Source organism: Saccostrea echinata, unplaced genomic scaffold (assembly GCF_033153115.1).
Source record: "Saccostrea echinata isolate AGI-Se365-2 ecotype Australia unplaced genomic scaffold, CSIRO_AGI_Sech_v1 ptg000054l, whole genome shotgun sequence".
Lineage (NCBI taxonomy): Eukaryota > Metazoa > Mollusca > Bivalvia > Ostreida > Ostreidae > Saccostrea > Saccostrea echinata.
In genome coordinates this window covers 46,347,163-46,362,301 of record NW_026889803.1, presented here as the reverse complement: position 1 = coordinate 46,362,301, position 15,139 = coordinate 46,347,163, and the positions used below count along the sequence as shown (strand labels likewise).

Sequence of the window (15,139 nt, the reverse complement as noted above, 5' to 3'; positions counted from 1 at the left end):
TCGGGTGGGGCCACAATGGGCGATCAAAGTTTTACATTGGAACACATAGTAAAAATCTTTTTAAAAAAACTATTTGTTAAGAATAGCAAAGCCATGATTGGTCATATTTATATGGAAGCATTCTTAGATAGTGTACATTCAAGTTTGTTCAATCATGACCCCTGGGGGTCGGGTGGGGCCACAATGGGTGATCAAAGTTTTACATAGGAATACATAGGTTAAATCTTTAAAAATCTTCTACTCAAGAACAGCAAAGCCATGATTGGTCATATTTAAATGGAAGCATCCTCAGATAATGTAGATTCAAATTTGTTCAATTCCTGACACCCCCCCCCCCCCCCACTTTTATATTTAAACTTTTCAACCTTTCAAGATTGAAGTGATTTCTGCTTTTTCCTAGCCATAGTGCTCAGGTGAGCGATGTGGCCCCTGGGCCTCTTGTTTAACATAAGCCATTACGCAACATAAGATAAATGGACAAAAAAGTGGTCCTTCAGCAAATTTTTTACTTCTGTTTATTTATTATTGTGTACAAACGACACATGTTATCAGCTTTCCATCTACATATGGTGGACACTCTAGAGAACCACAAACTGCTTTGATTGGATACAGGAGATTACCATTGCTGTTGACACCTCCCCCCACAACGAATTCCGGATGCTCGTTCAAACAAATACTATCCTTGGGAGAGTAATTACCAACGGGACTTGACATCAGATATCCACTATATTGTTTCTTCCATCCCTGATAACACTCATTTCTTCCTGGTATCATGACAGATGTGGTATGGAGTCTACTTTTGCACACTGCACAAGTATTGTCTTGCGTACCAGTCCCGGGTCCAAAGAAGTCGGTGTCTATTTCTGATCCATGCATATTATTAGAGAGATGAACAGGATTCCTACTACCAAATATTGGGTCTGGGGAGAGACAAACAGTGGTAACGGTAGCCCCGGGAGTTTTATACTCTGATCCGCCTAGATATCCTGCAAATTATGAGTAATTTAAAGTCATATATGGCGTATTTTGTATAAGTTCAGACTAACTAAAATTAAAGAGATCTTTCTATTTGTTTATAACTTTATATAAAGATAGAACTTTCCTGTAAATTACACAATCTAAATCAATCACATTTCAAAGATATTAGAAATTTAAAACAATACCGACTCCGCAATTAAATACAGACACAGTTTAAAGTCAATTTGTTAACTTTGTCAACTTGTTAAAGTGATTAACCTAAAAGTTACAATTTAAGTGCAAAAAGGTCAAGTTAATCAGACCATTGCTCAGTATGGTGCACAGTGACCCCAAGCTTTCTTATTTTGAGTCATGTTATGTGGATAGTTATCAAAAATATTCTTCTTGAAAAATCCTTGATATAAGTCATCACGATTGACAATACCTTATTCAAATTACATAAAAATATCTTTAAAGTGCGATTTGCAGATAACACTGTATATTTGCAGTTCAGCGATTTAAGCGTGGGATATGGCGAGCCCTTTCAATATTTATTCGAAAAAAATATATCTCTGTATTTAAAATAGAAATATCTTATTAAAGAGACATCTCTTTTTTAAAAAAAAAAAGAAATATCTCTTAATTTAGAGAGACCTCTCTAGGAAAGATATCTCTTTCACATAAAGAAATATCTCTTTACTTAGAAAGATATCTTTTTCCTTTAGGAAGATATCTCTTCTGCTAAGAGAAATATTTTTAGCGTTATAGAGATATCTTTTTCACTTAGAGAGATATCTATACTACTATATTAGAATAATAGACTCGAATTTTTGGCCTTTAATACCGAAAAATCGGAAGAGTACTGTCTTTTGTTTTATATATTTTAAACATAATTGGTACTTGAAGATTACCAATTTGTTTTTATTTTTTCTCAATTAGCCTTCGCTAATTAATAATCAACGAAAATTCCACAAAAAATTCCGGAAATCATCTGGATTTTTTGGATTTTACAATCTTGCGCGCGCGCATTACATTCACGCTAAATCACGGTGTTCAAATCAGAGAAGACAAAAGAAGTAGTAAGTATATATATATATATTTGTTATTTTATAATTTCTCTAATAAGAAAATAAGAAATCATATATATATATATATGAACAGAAAATATAGCAAATTTCCAATGAAAATTTACACGTATTTGTATTATCTTTCTGAGTTTATCCATACAAATGTGATATTGAGGCCACGTGGGTAATCATTCGCCATCTCGAAGACACATTTATTATATGTTATTTATGTCTCTTGTCATCTCAACGGGGGCAAAAGCTCATGATCGTAGGAGCAATATTAATGTAACTACCCGATTTTCTTTTATCCTTTCTTTCTTTTATGCTTTTTGAGGGAAGGGGGGGGGTGTTACAACTCCAGCTAGAATCACATCTTAGTGAAGTAGGCATTCTTTTTCCGCCAAAAATTACAATAACATTACTTTCATTTCTTAACTTTGAAATAAATCGAAGTAATTAAATAACGTCAATATAACCGATAATCAGGAGCATATTTTCGTACGAACAATATCTAAACGAGGCAGACTGCTGACAAATAAGTTGATGACACAATGGTATCAACAATTTCGTTTAAAAGCCAACATTTCGCGAATTTAGTGTTCAATGCAATGATCTTGTCAGCAAATATATTATATTGTTAGCTCAAATGTTGACTGATGTCTTTCATATAAATTGTTAGTTCATAATTTTCCTACTGAATTGTGGACACATTTTCCGTTTATCAGATTAAAACGAAGGATACGTGGTGAGGTGACCAATCGAAAGATGATGCTTACTCCCCACGACACCTGGCCTGGAGGTTATAAAACTTTTTGAGTACATACTCTGTCCTCAAACTCATACTCCGTTCTCTAAAACCTTACTCATACTCAAATTTTATATACAAATTAGAGAGGAATTTTAAGCATGAGTATGGTTTTGGAGTACAGAGTTTGAGTTTGAGCACTGAGTACATACTCAGAAAGTTTTATAACCTCCAGGCCAGATCTCACCTCGGATGTTTTCCGAGGTCCTTCTTTGCTCAGTTCACAATTTGTATTGTTTAATTGGACTTTGAGCATGAATACTGTTTGTTATTTTCGTATTTCAGTTGATAAAAGTTTATTTCAATTATCCGCAATGCAGATTTAACTCGGTCAACATTCCGTACTGTCGAGTACCAACAAATGCAAATTAAACAAAGGTTGATGAGTCATTTCGATGATTTCGCCCAAAGTGGGGATTAAGGGATGCATGCAACGCGGATTTAGATTCATACAGGAATTAAAGTTAAATCAAATAAATTAATTACATCATTTATACATGTGTATTTATTTAACAATAAAATAATACATGTACATGAAACGGAAAATATAACGATCATAATAAGAGTAATATTTTGTATGAAAATTGTGGTTATTAAAAAATAGCAACCGGTATGATTTCGTGGAAGCAACAGTTCTTGAACACTTTCGAGAAAGCCTTTTCCAACTATACTTATTGTATAAAGCAGTTTAAAAAATCAAATTCGTGCACTATCAGGTTGTAGAATAAATAACTTTACCCTAGTCTCGAAAAAACTTTACCCTAATCGTAAATAAATAGTTCAGAAACTTTACCCTAATCTGCAGCAAAACTTTGACGTGCATTTTCTTCCTAATTACGCTAAAGTTGAATACAATCTCCATGCAAGCATGTAAAACTGAAGCTGCCCGACAAATTGGTGCAAAATAAAATAAAACTTTAAGCCAGAAATCACCAATATTTGTACAAGAAAATTCGAAGCGTTTTTGCCTATCGCCATCTTGGACTAGGGTAACGCACTTTACCCTAGTCCGTTTCTACACAGTGATCTTGGAACTTTAGCCCACATATTTTTACTCAAAGAATATTTTCCGTCAATATATGCTAGGAATATTAGAGATAGGTTTAAATGTATATTTTTAGAACAAATTTTATACATTCACTCAGCAGACTTTGCCAAGAAATGAAGATAATATTAAGAAGTCATGATAAAATTTACAGTTTTTTCCTCTCCTGAAAATCGCATTTTTTGACCAATATCGCAAAATTTACATCACTAACCCCAACTTTTCCTTTCATTAATTCAAACAACACGATATACTTCAAACCGATCAGCACTAAAATGATAAAAAGTTTAATACAAGAAAAAAAATTGCCTATTTAGATTCTAATATCACAAACACGATACTTTTTTTTAGTACAAAAAGGTCTCACTATTTATGCGCATTAATTAATTTCCATGATTTGTTCAATATTAAAGATTATTCAAACTATTTTACGTAAATAAGATTTATTGCCATGATAACATCTGACAAACTATTATAGAGATTAAAGTGATTTACCTAAGAGTTACAATATAAGTGCAAAAAGGTCAAGTTAATTGTACTGTTGCTCAGTAAGATGCACACGGACCCCGTTTCCTTTGCGATTTTGAATTATGCTATATGAGTAGTATACATGTACTTCTCAAAAAAATCCTTGGTGTAACTAATTTCACGAGTGACATACCTTAAACAAATCAAAATGCTCAGTGGGCGGAGCGTTCAAGGAATCTCGAGCATATGACGTAATTGTTATTAGTAGTGTAATTATGACGTCAAAACATTTCGACATGCGATGTCAAAATTATTTATGGAATGAATTTAAAAGCTACCTAAGTTTTATTACATTTTCAACAGTGAAATACTGTAATTCATTTACTGAATAAAAGTGATATTCAGTGTGAAAGGATATCAAAATGGTATTCTCACAGTGTGAAAATATCAGGGTATTCTCACAGTGTGAAAATATCAGAAGTGCGGCAAAACTTACGATTTTCCTTCACTCAACGAAGAGTGTTTTTTAAAAAACCCGGCCTGTTATGAGATAGAGTTAATGAGCCATCCTGATAGAGACTACTAGTTATATTGCCAAAGTTTTTCCAAGTATATCGTTTAAAATCCATGTGTACAACGTATTTTCAATCTCGCAATCACTTAGCTTTGACGTCTCAACCGCCTAACTATGACGTCAAAGCCTATGACACTGTGTTACGAAGAGACAGAGGCAAAGGGAAAATCTAAGAAAATGTAATAAATAGATAATTCAATGTTTTGTGATGAATATGGAATTTTTTTCACTCGTGAGACAGGATTTTTTTTTATATTTTCACTCGTGCTTTGCACTCGTGAAAATATCAAAAAATCCTGTCCCACTCACAGGTGCTTGAGGACAGGACCCCCCCCCCCCCCAATACAGACCCCCATGTCTGTTCGACTCTTTTCTCATAAATTATATATGGATGACACATTTGTGATATAATATCCATATCATCAATTCGGAAAATTGACTTAAACATTTTATAAAAATTACTACCCTACCCTATATATATAAATTAACAAGGTTGCCAACTTCGTCTGCAAACCGAGAGGCACTGCCGAGGAATTTTTGTTGAATTGTCTCATAAATCTACACATAGCCCTAAAATCATCAACTCATGTCGTAGGTTAAATATTCTTTTCATTAACCACCAACTCTCATAAAGGTTTAGGCACTTCAACAGTCGTTTCGCCCAATTTTACACAAGGATGTTAGCGTTTTCAACGGAAGTGATGAGGATACGACTTTCTACCCAAATACACATTTCTGCAGAAAGTCTGAAACACTATTTTGAAATAAGCATTTGAAGAAATTTGGTTGAGATACACTTTAAAAATATATTTCAAATGTATTGGAAGCATAAAGTTCTAGACCACTTATGTAAATGAAATGTTTCTAATTATTTTTCAACTACCTGATTTGCAGATTTCGTTTTGAGAGTTATGCCCCTTTTAAAAATGCAATTTATTTAAATACTTTCTTTTCTCTAGATATTTCGCATAAAATCTAAAAAATGTTAGAAAAAATATTTCCTTTATTAAAAATTCGTGCAAAAAACAACAATGTGTCCAGTATTTATACCTTGCACTAATATTTGGTTATATGGAGGAAATGGGTAATAGTTCTCTCCTCATTACTTCCGTTGAATTAGCTTTGGCGAAGTTGGCAACCTTGTTGATTTATATATCTAGAGGGGGTAGATTTTATAAAATGTTTGTTTTAGGTAATTATTCGAATTGTTGGTATAGATTATATCAGAAATATGTCATTGAAAGATGATTTATGAGAAAAATCGAAAAGGCCCGGGGGTCTATATCGGGGGGGGGGGGGGTGTCCTGTCCTCAAGCACCTGTTGTCCCACTCGTGAAATAAATTCCATATTCATCTACAAACCTTTAATATCCTGTATATACTGTATATCCTGGGTTGGGGCAGTTTACGCTTTATAAACCGCGAAGCGGTTCATAAAAATGCGTAACAATGTTCCAACCCAAGTTATACAAATATAACTTGGGTAGCTATTAAATTCATTCCTTATATGTATTATTTTTCCATCATTAACTGATTAAGTGTATAAAATAAGTCAATTTCTCCTTCAAAAATTCCCTTCAAATTGTACATATTTTAAATGCAACGTGATCGGAAGGTCGTGAGTTCGAATCTCGGCCACGACTGACCTAAGTCGATAAAAAATGGGTAGCAACTGTTATTTTGCCATGCGCTCGGCACTTTGAAGTGAAAGATGCGGGTCCTTTGGATGAGACCTTAAAAACCCAGACCCCGTGTCACGGCAGGCGTTGGCACGATAAAGATCCCTCACTGCTCAATGGCCCTGAGTGCCGAGTAAAGGTCCAAATTTGAAGCCCTTCACCGGTATATGGTGACGTCTCTATATGAGTGAAACATTTTCGAATGGGACGTTAAACAACATACAATCAATCAATCATCTTAAGGGTCAATATTTTTTTGAAAATTCATAATTATTTATGATTATCAGCCTTTGATGTCATAAGAGACAACGAGAAATAGAAATTAATACAAACTTTATATTGCCGGGTTTGGAACATTATTGTTGGCGAGATGTTGCGCTTTTAACTAATGTACCAATAAACTGGGACAAGACATGAGTATATATTTATTTCCTAATTAAGGACCCGAAATTGAGGAAAATATGGACATCAAATTTAAAAAGAGATGGTGTTGAACCCAATCAACATGCGACGCTATCTGAGCGACATTTTACATGACCAGTTTATAGTTTTATTAAACATAAAATGACTCAAGAATTTCTTGGTTTTATTTCAAATTTATTTTGTATATTTGTTTGTCAGTTTGGGTATTAGCCGCAATACTGTTTGGAGGGAAAGGTTTTAAGGATTTTCGTTACAGTACATGCGCGGATCTAGAGGGGGGTCCAGACCTCCCCCCCCCTGGAATTTGTAGAGTTTTTAAAAGTATATAGTGAAGCAAATAAAATATGACTTTGGACCCCCCTAAAAATCGTGGACCCCACCATAACCACCACGAAATAGGTGTTTTTCACGTTTGGGAAATGGATTTTATGTTTTTTTTTTGTTTTTTTTTTTTTGTTTGTTTTGTTTTTGCTTGTCAAGAATTTTTCTGGGCATAATACGTATGTGAAGTGAGTATAGGTTTGTTTGTTTGGTTTTTTTTTTTTGCTTGCTTGTCAAGTAATTTTTGGGTTGGAAATTTTTTTCACTAGGGTGGACCCCTCCCCCCTTGAAAAAAAAAAATCCTGGATCCGCGCCTTCAGTAGTAGACAAGATCACAGGTACTTGACGAAAGTTTGAATACATTGCCCCCTACCCCTCCCCCCGTCCTTCCTACTGAGAATTTAATTTAGAATATACATAAATTCTTTGCCTTTCATAAATTCAGGAATGTTTTTGCATTAAAAATACAAGATTTTTATTATTTTGGGAGCGAAATGCTTCATACTTTTATTTTACATCTTAACACAAACTTTAGTTTTAACTATTGCCTGGAATTTTAACTTTTATTGCTGGAAATTAACCTCCGTAACGACTAGCTTCCGTAACGATATTTTTACCGAAATTTTAACTTGATATCGGATTCATGCCAGACCTCAAGAATCATACTTCAACGTTCTATACTGAACATTAAAAAAAAAACAAAACAACAACAACAACAACAAAAAAAAAAAAAAAAAAACAAAACGAAAAATTGGTCAAATTCAGCTTTATTTAAAAAAAAAAGAGTAGTTCAAGCATTAACTTCCGTAACATTACCTTAAAATCAATGGTAAAATGAAATTGATGTAAAAAGTTAACTAATAATACCAGATTTGTGGACAATTCTTTTTTTTCAAGTTCACTGATATGTCCTTCAAGAGAATTATGACATTGAATTTGCTATTTGAAACAACAAATTTTTTCATTCCCTGAATTGGTCCTTTTATCGTAGAATGACTGATATACCGTAAAGGGACAATCTCTACAGCTTGATAAAAAGGAAAAATGGTATCAAATATCGAAGTACTGGTATGATAGACAAGAAATTAATGTATATTTGCTAAGTTATCGTGTCTAAAAAAACTCCGTGGGGATGGGGATATATACACTAACAATCCATTAGGTGCCTGCGCACAAGAATTCATCTGTTCTTAAACGAGATGTATGTAGAGTAGGAAATGATTAAGGAAATGCTATTTGCATGCTGTTTTTTCATTGTGTACATAAATGTTATTCTTCAAAGAAAAAAAAAATTGCTTAGCATGGTGAAAGAATCAATAGCCAAGGGGGGGGGGGGACTCAATAAGAGGGGGAATAATTGAGAAGCTGTAAGGATTATTGATAAAAATTTTGAAAAGCCAAAAGAACAAGCATTCTGAGAGTATTGCATTAGCAATACTAGTCCCCTACCGGCAAGTGTAATCTGGTTCCCGTTAAAAATTGAAAATGCCATAATTCCGTCAAAAATCAATGAAGCGGGACGAAATGCAAACTTAATCTATAACTAATGAAGGTAAAGTCACATACCAAAAATCAGCTCAATATCTGAAAGCGTTTAGAAGAAAAGTGCGGAAAACCAAGTGGGACAGACTGACAGACAGACAGACAGAGGGACAGACGGACAGACAGACAGACAGACGAACGGACAGACTCAGAGGAAACCTATAGTCCCCTCTGATTTCACCGGTAGGGGACTAATAAAATCCAAACTAAAAAAATCTTAAAAGGGTTGGGGGAGGGGGTAGTCTTTTTCTGAATGAAAAAATAGAAATATTGAGGTGTGGGAAATTGACCTTACTGTAACAAAACGGGGAGGGGGTTGTTACCATCCTTTCATGAAAATTTAAAAGTAATAAATTACTTCTAGAAAAAAGTAAGGGTTAAAAGCAAGAAATTAATTCTAGGAAAAGTCAGGAGAGCCGCCCCTCCCCCAAAACTTCTTGCCTGTACGTAAGGCATTTTCCTCGGATATTATACAAAGTGATTGTTCCTTAATTTTACTGTACACAATATATGTTTTTCTGCAGCATTTATTTTCTCTTGCTGTCGGCATCGTAACACAGTTACCACACAATTACCACATGAAATCAGAATAGATAGTCGAATATTATTAGTCCCCTACCGGTGAAACCGGAGGGGACTATAGGTTTCCTCTGAGTCTGTCCGTCCGTCTGTCTAGCTGTCCGTCTGTCTGACTGTCCCACTTGATTTTCCGCACTTTTTTCTAAACGCTTGCAGATATTGAACAGATTTTTGGTATGTGACTTTACATTGATGAGTTATAGATCAAGTTTGCATTTTATTCCGCTTCATTGATTTTTGACGGGATTATGGCATTTTCAATTTTTAGCGGGAACCAGATTACACTTGCCGGTAGGGGACTTGTATTGCTAATGCAATACTCTCAGAATGCTTGTTTTAATATTATCTTTCCTTGTTCCAAGTTTGAAATCCTAATTTCAAAGGATTCTCAGCTTATGGGCTGGACTATATAAATGGGTCAGCTAAAAAATATTGATGGCTTGCACCCCTCTACAATACCTCCTCTCCATGAACGAAGATTGAAGTCTGAATGTCAAACAGATTTCGAATTATGATCTGTTCCCGTTTTTTTCATTTTGACATCAAAATTTTTGGTGGCACTCACCCTTCCTCCATACTACCTCTTTATTTTACATGTTTAAAATGTTAATGTCAAATGTTTTTAAGTTATGGTCCGGTCAGGATTTTCGTAATATGACCTTGAATGAAGAAAGGGGTGGTGCAGTGCATCTTGTGTCAATGGTATCCTTCCATGTTCCAAGTTTCAAATCATAATGTCAAAAAGTTCTTATCTTATGGTATGGGCTATATTCCTATATTAAAGATCGATCTGGACTTTATAAATGACTTAAGGTCAAAAATTTGGATGGCATGCACCCTTTCTCTATATCTCTCTATGTTCCACGTTTGACATCTTGATATCATATGTGTCTTAGTTATGGTCTTATCATGTTTTTCTTAATTTGAACTTAAGTGAAGAAACGGGTCAAGGAGAAAAATTTGGTGCATATTGTATCAATGTCATCTTTCCATGTTCCAAGTTTGAAATCCTGATATCAAAGGATTCTCAACTTATGCTCTAGACTATATTTTGAAGTAAAAGATTGACCTTGACTTTATAAATGGGTCAAGGTAAGAATTTTAAGGACTTGCACCTCTCCCTTATACCACTTCCCCATTCTTTAAGTTTGATATCTTAATGTCGAAGGGATTTCAAGTTACGGCCTGGACAAAATTCGGTTGAAGAATAAGACTGATTGATTGATTGTATGTTGTATTACATCCCATTCGAGAATTTTTCACTCATATAGAGACGTCACTGTATACCGGTGACGGGTTTCAAATTTGGACCTTTACTCGGCACTCAGGGCCATTGAGCAGTGAGGGATCTTTATCGTGCCAACGCCTGCCGTGACACGGGGCCTGGGTTTTTAAGATCTCATCCGAAGGACCCGCAACTTTCACTTCAAAGTGCCAAGGGCCTGGCGAAGGAACAGTTGCTACCTATTTTTTATCGACTTAGGTCGGTCGCGGCCAAGATACGAACTCACGACCTTCCAATCACGGAGCGAGCTTTCTACCGACTGAGCTACCGTGACGGCTTGAAGAAGAAGATTAATTGATTGATTGATTGATTGTTGTTTAATGTCCCTCTCGAGAATTTTTCACTAATAGTCTAATATGGAGACGCCGCCACTTGCCGGTGGAGGGCTACCTTACAAAAACAATGTCTCTCCTTAAAAAGGAGAGGGGGACATAACACTTAAACATACCAAATTTCAATCAAAAATAATTTCATTTTCCTTTGTTTCAAGCAATGCTGCAAGATTTTCCATTTATTGTTTAAAAATGGCTTCAAGAATTCACCAAAACCCATGAAAATGGTACTCATTTAAAAAATGTCTGGGTCAGAGAAAGAGGTACATGTAAATACCCATTCCATACCTTCCCCGAACCCCTCCCCCTTTTCCAGAGGCCTGGCGACGGCCCTGAACTTAAGCCATCCTTATGAATAGATCATATTCTAATCATAAACAAAATTATACTAAGCGTGCCCGCTTTTGTCACACAAGCTAATAGAGCTGAGGTTAGAGTGTTTCTCCTTGTCATCTACACAGTTTCACACAACTAAGGTGTTCCGATAGGGTTACGCACACGATGGAAAAGTGAAGGGCGAATATGCAAAGGCAAAAACGCGAAGATGTGAAGGAGCGTGATATTATCGTATCTTCGCCTTTGCATCTTCGCACTTTCACTTCTTCACCCTCCTATTTTTGCAACTTCGCTCTTTCGCCATCGCATCTTCGCCTTTCGCTTTTGCATCTTCGACCTAAAGGCGAAAGTTCACCCAAAGAGCGGATGTGCTTGGCCCAATCGGAACACCTACACGACAGTATTAAAACATAGATAAAATCAAATATTGTTGGTTTAATTTTTTCTTCATATATTCATGGTAAAATAAAGATATTTAATCGTGTATTGATTCATGTGCTTGCATAAGCGTCATGTACATACCTGAGTAAACTAATTCAGTGTCATTGTCTGGGCACCGTTGCTTTCCCCAGTGAACAAAAATGGCACCGCCAACTGAAAAACATTGCTTCTAACTTACTCAGGATGCCGAGTTTAAAATAGATCAATTTACATCTACTGATTATTATCTCCTTTATTTCTTAAGAAAACGGATGTTATTTATTAATACTTAAACGCCGCTAAGCAAGCCAAGTGTTTAAATTTCTTGAGCAATGGCTCCTAGATCAATGACGTACATTTTAATAATACAATAATTTAACGTCCAGAGTTGAGTTAACCATACATGGACACCCTCCTACTTACTAGCGACATCGCAACCGATCGAATTTATTATCGAAATGAAGCTTGACATGATTACGTGATTAAAATATGAATTTATGACACAATCTTATGCTATTTACTGGGAAAATTTATGAACCAAGAAGAAAAACTAAAAGAACAACAACAACAACAACAACAACAAAAAAAAAAACAAAAAAAAAAAACAAAAAAACAAACAAACAAACAAACCAAAAAAAAAAAACAAAAAAAGAATCTTGAATCATATTGAGCTGCTTCGAATGAAAATTGTTGCATGAAAAGATTTGAATTTCAAACTTTATTTCTGCATAATTGGAGTGCACAATTACCTCTAGATCCGCCTAGTGATTTTGCGCCGGTATAGATTTTTTGTTTATGATGGCGTCGTACATGGTTCAATCGCCAGAAAACTTTACCTTCACAAAAGCCGAGGAGTGGTTGAAAAGAATAAAAACGGTTTGAAAGGTTTAGAATAGTTTCAGGCTTAAGTAGGAAAGATAAAACAATTCACGTTAACACACTTATTTACACCATGGGTAACGAGGCTGAGGACACTTTTCACTCATTTTAGTTGGGGGAAAAGGATGCAAAGAAATATGATATCTTTAGTGACAAATTTCGGACACTTTTCGTGTCGTCTCGCAGAAGTATCATCTTTGAAAGAACCAAATTTAATCAAAGAAAACAACAAGAAGGTGAGTCCTCAGACAGTTTTGTAACAGTGCTGTATACATTAGTTGAACACTGTGAGTATGGAGAACTAAGAGACGAGATTCATCGAGACAGAATAGTTGTGGGCATAAGAGACAGCTAATTATCGGAAAAACTTCAGCTAAATCCACAACTTCAACTTGAAGAAGCTGTTAACCAAGCACGTCAAAAAGAAACTGTCCAGAAACAACAAACTATTGTGCGCAAAAATGAACTTAGCTCTCTCTCTCTCTCTCTCTCTCTCTCTCTCTCTCTCTCTGGAGGAGCATCAAGTGTACATGCTGTAAGTAATTCCAAAAACCTGCAGTAAGAAAGAAACATTTTCAACACGCTTAATCTGGAAAACCCGGCAAGAAAGAGTTTGTAAGACTGTCCGGCGGACACAGTAAGAAAGGTGCATCATGTCACAGATGGGTTCACTTCTGATATGGTAGAGCACAGCAATCCAAATACGGGACTTGTTACACAAGGACAAGGAGTTTATACATGTACATGGGGACCTCCAAAGGAGCAAGCTTTTATTAATTAAAAAAAGAATTGAGTAATGAGACAGTTTTAGCCCTGTATGATCCTAAAGCACCAATAAAGGTGTCTGCAAATGCGTCGTCGTACGGTTTTGGAGCTGTACTTCTACAAGCGACAGACAACAGTACCGACCATTTGAAGCCAATTGCCTATGCCTCAAAATAAGCCAAACAGAATAACGATACGCTCAAATTGAAAAAGAAGCATTGGCAGTGATGTGGGCCTGTGAAAAATGCTCAGATTTCTTGATTATTATGAAATTCAGCATAGAGACAGACCATAAACCCCTTATGTCACTACTATGGTCAAGAGCTATCTGTGATTTACCACTAAGAGTTCAACGTTTTACTCATGCGAGTAATGAGATATTAGTATGAAATACACCATGTCCCTGGTAAAACACTGTACAGGGCTGATGCACTCTCTAGATAGATTACCGCAGCGAGAAATTGAAAAAGAAAAGGAGTCACAGACAACGGTATAAGCGTATAAAGACAGCATCATAGAAACTTTTCCAGCGAGTGAGTCACTCCAAGAAGAAATTCGGAGAAAACTACATGAGGATAGTGTTCTGATACTTATTATGAAATGCTCTGAGAAGAAGTGGCCTTGTTATGAGTATCCATCAATCGATCTTATCATTCGTCCATTTTGGCAGATAAGAGAAGAACTATCAGTGTGTCAAGGTTTACTCATGAGAGGGAACCGACTGGTCATTCCTACAGTTCTAAGAGCTGACATGTTGCAAAGAATCTACGAAGGACATCAAGGGATATTAAAATATCGTGAACGAGTCAGGAATTGAATTTGGTGGTCAGGTAAAAATCGTGTAACAGAGGACCTGGTGAAAAGCTGTTCTATCTGTATGAAAATCAGACACCATCAGGCTGCACCTCTACGAACAAAAAATTCCCAGACAGGCCATGGGAGGTTTTAGCAACAGACTTATTTCACCTGAAAAATGACAACTATTTTCTTATCGTTGACCATTTCTCCCGCTACGTTGCAAAGTTGAAAAGCACTACTTCACAGTCAATCGAATTCATTTCAAATCGATTTTCGTTAGACATGGTATGCCAGATACACTGGTGTCTGACAGTGGACCACAGTATTCTAGCTCAGTCTTTCACACTTTCTCAGTGAATTATGGATTTCGACAGCAAAACATAGCCCTCACTATCCACAAAGAAATAGTGAAGCCGAACGTGCCGTACAGACAGTAAAACGTTTAATAAGAAATGCAACTGATCCATACCTCGCATTACTGGGATATAGAGCAACACCGTTAAGTAATGGAAATGGCCCAGTTGAACTTCTAATGGGGAGAAAACATTGGACAACCTAGCTGGAAAATCCGAGAAAAGACTACACAAAATGGCCGGACTTGGAAAAAAGTACGTCAATTGGAAAAACAATATTGTCAGAATCAAAAACCTAACTTCAACAATGCAAAGAGAGAAATACCGTTATAATAGTTGAATGCCGGAGAAACCATATGGGTTAAGTAAGAAGGAGTATGAACGACTAGGACGGTTGTAGCCAAGACACAACAGAGCGACCGTTCTTATATATTTGAAACAGCCAACGGATCAATTCGCAGGAATCGACGACAGTTGGAACCAGCCAATATGTTGAAGGATGAAGTATTTG

At 35.8% G+C, this 15,139-nt stretch overlaps 1 protein-coding gene across 1 annotated transcript; it reads right to left on the bottom strand.

Annotated features, from left to right (window-relative positions):
- Positions 1–522: 522 nt before the first annotated feature.
- On the bottom strand, positions 523–14,230 carry LOC133204946 (uncharacterized). Its single transcript, XM_061340688.1, has 4 exons — positions 14,182–14,230; positions 11,936–12,007; positions 11,366–11,425; positions 523–986 (listed from the first exon to the last, which is right to left on the bottom strand). Exons 1-4 carry the CDS (start codon positions 14,228–14,230, stop codon positions 523–525), a joined length of 645 nt encoding a protein of 214 aa, XP_061196672.1.
- Between the last annotated feature and the right edge of the window lie 909 nt (positions 14,231–15,139).

Excerpts from the sequence above, each read along its gene's own strand:
- LOC133204946 (XM_061340688.1), bottom strand. The coding sequence starts at position 14,230 with ATGTCAGCTCTTAGAACTGTAGGAATGACCAGTCGGTTCCCTCTCATG. Across the intron at positions 11,426-11,935 it reads CACTGAATTAGTTTACTCAG|GATGGCTTAAGTTCAGGGCC; the intron begins GTATGTACATGA and ends TCTATTCATAAG. Across the intron at positions 987-11,365 it reads GGGGGAGGGGTTCGGGGAAG|GATATCTAGGCGGATCAGAG; the intron begins GTATGGAATGGG and ends CATAATTTGCAG.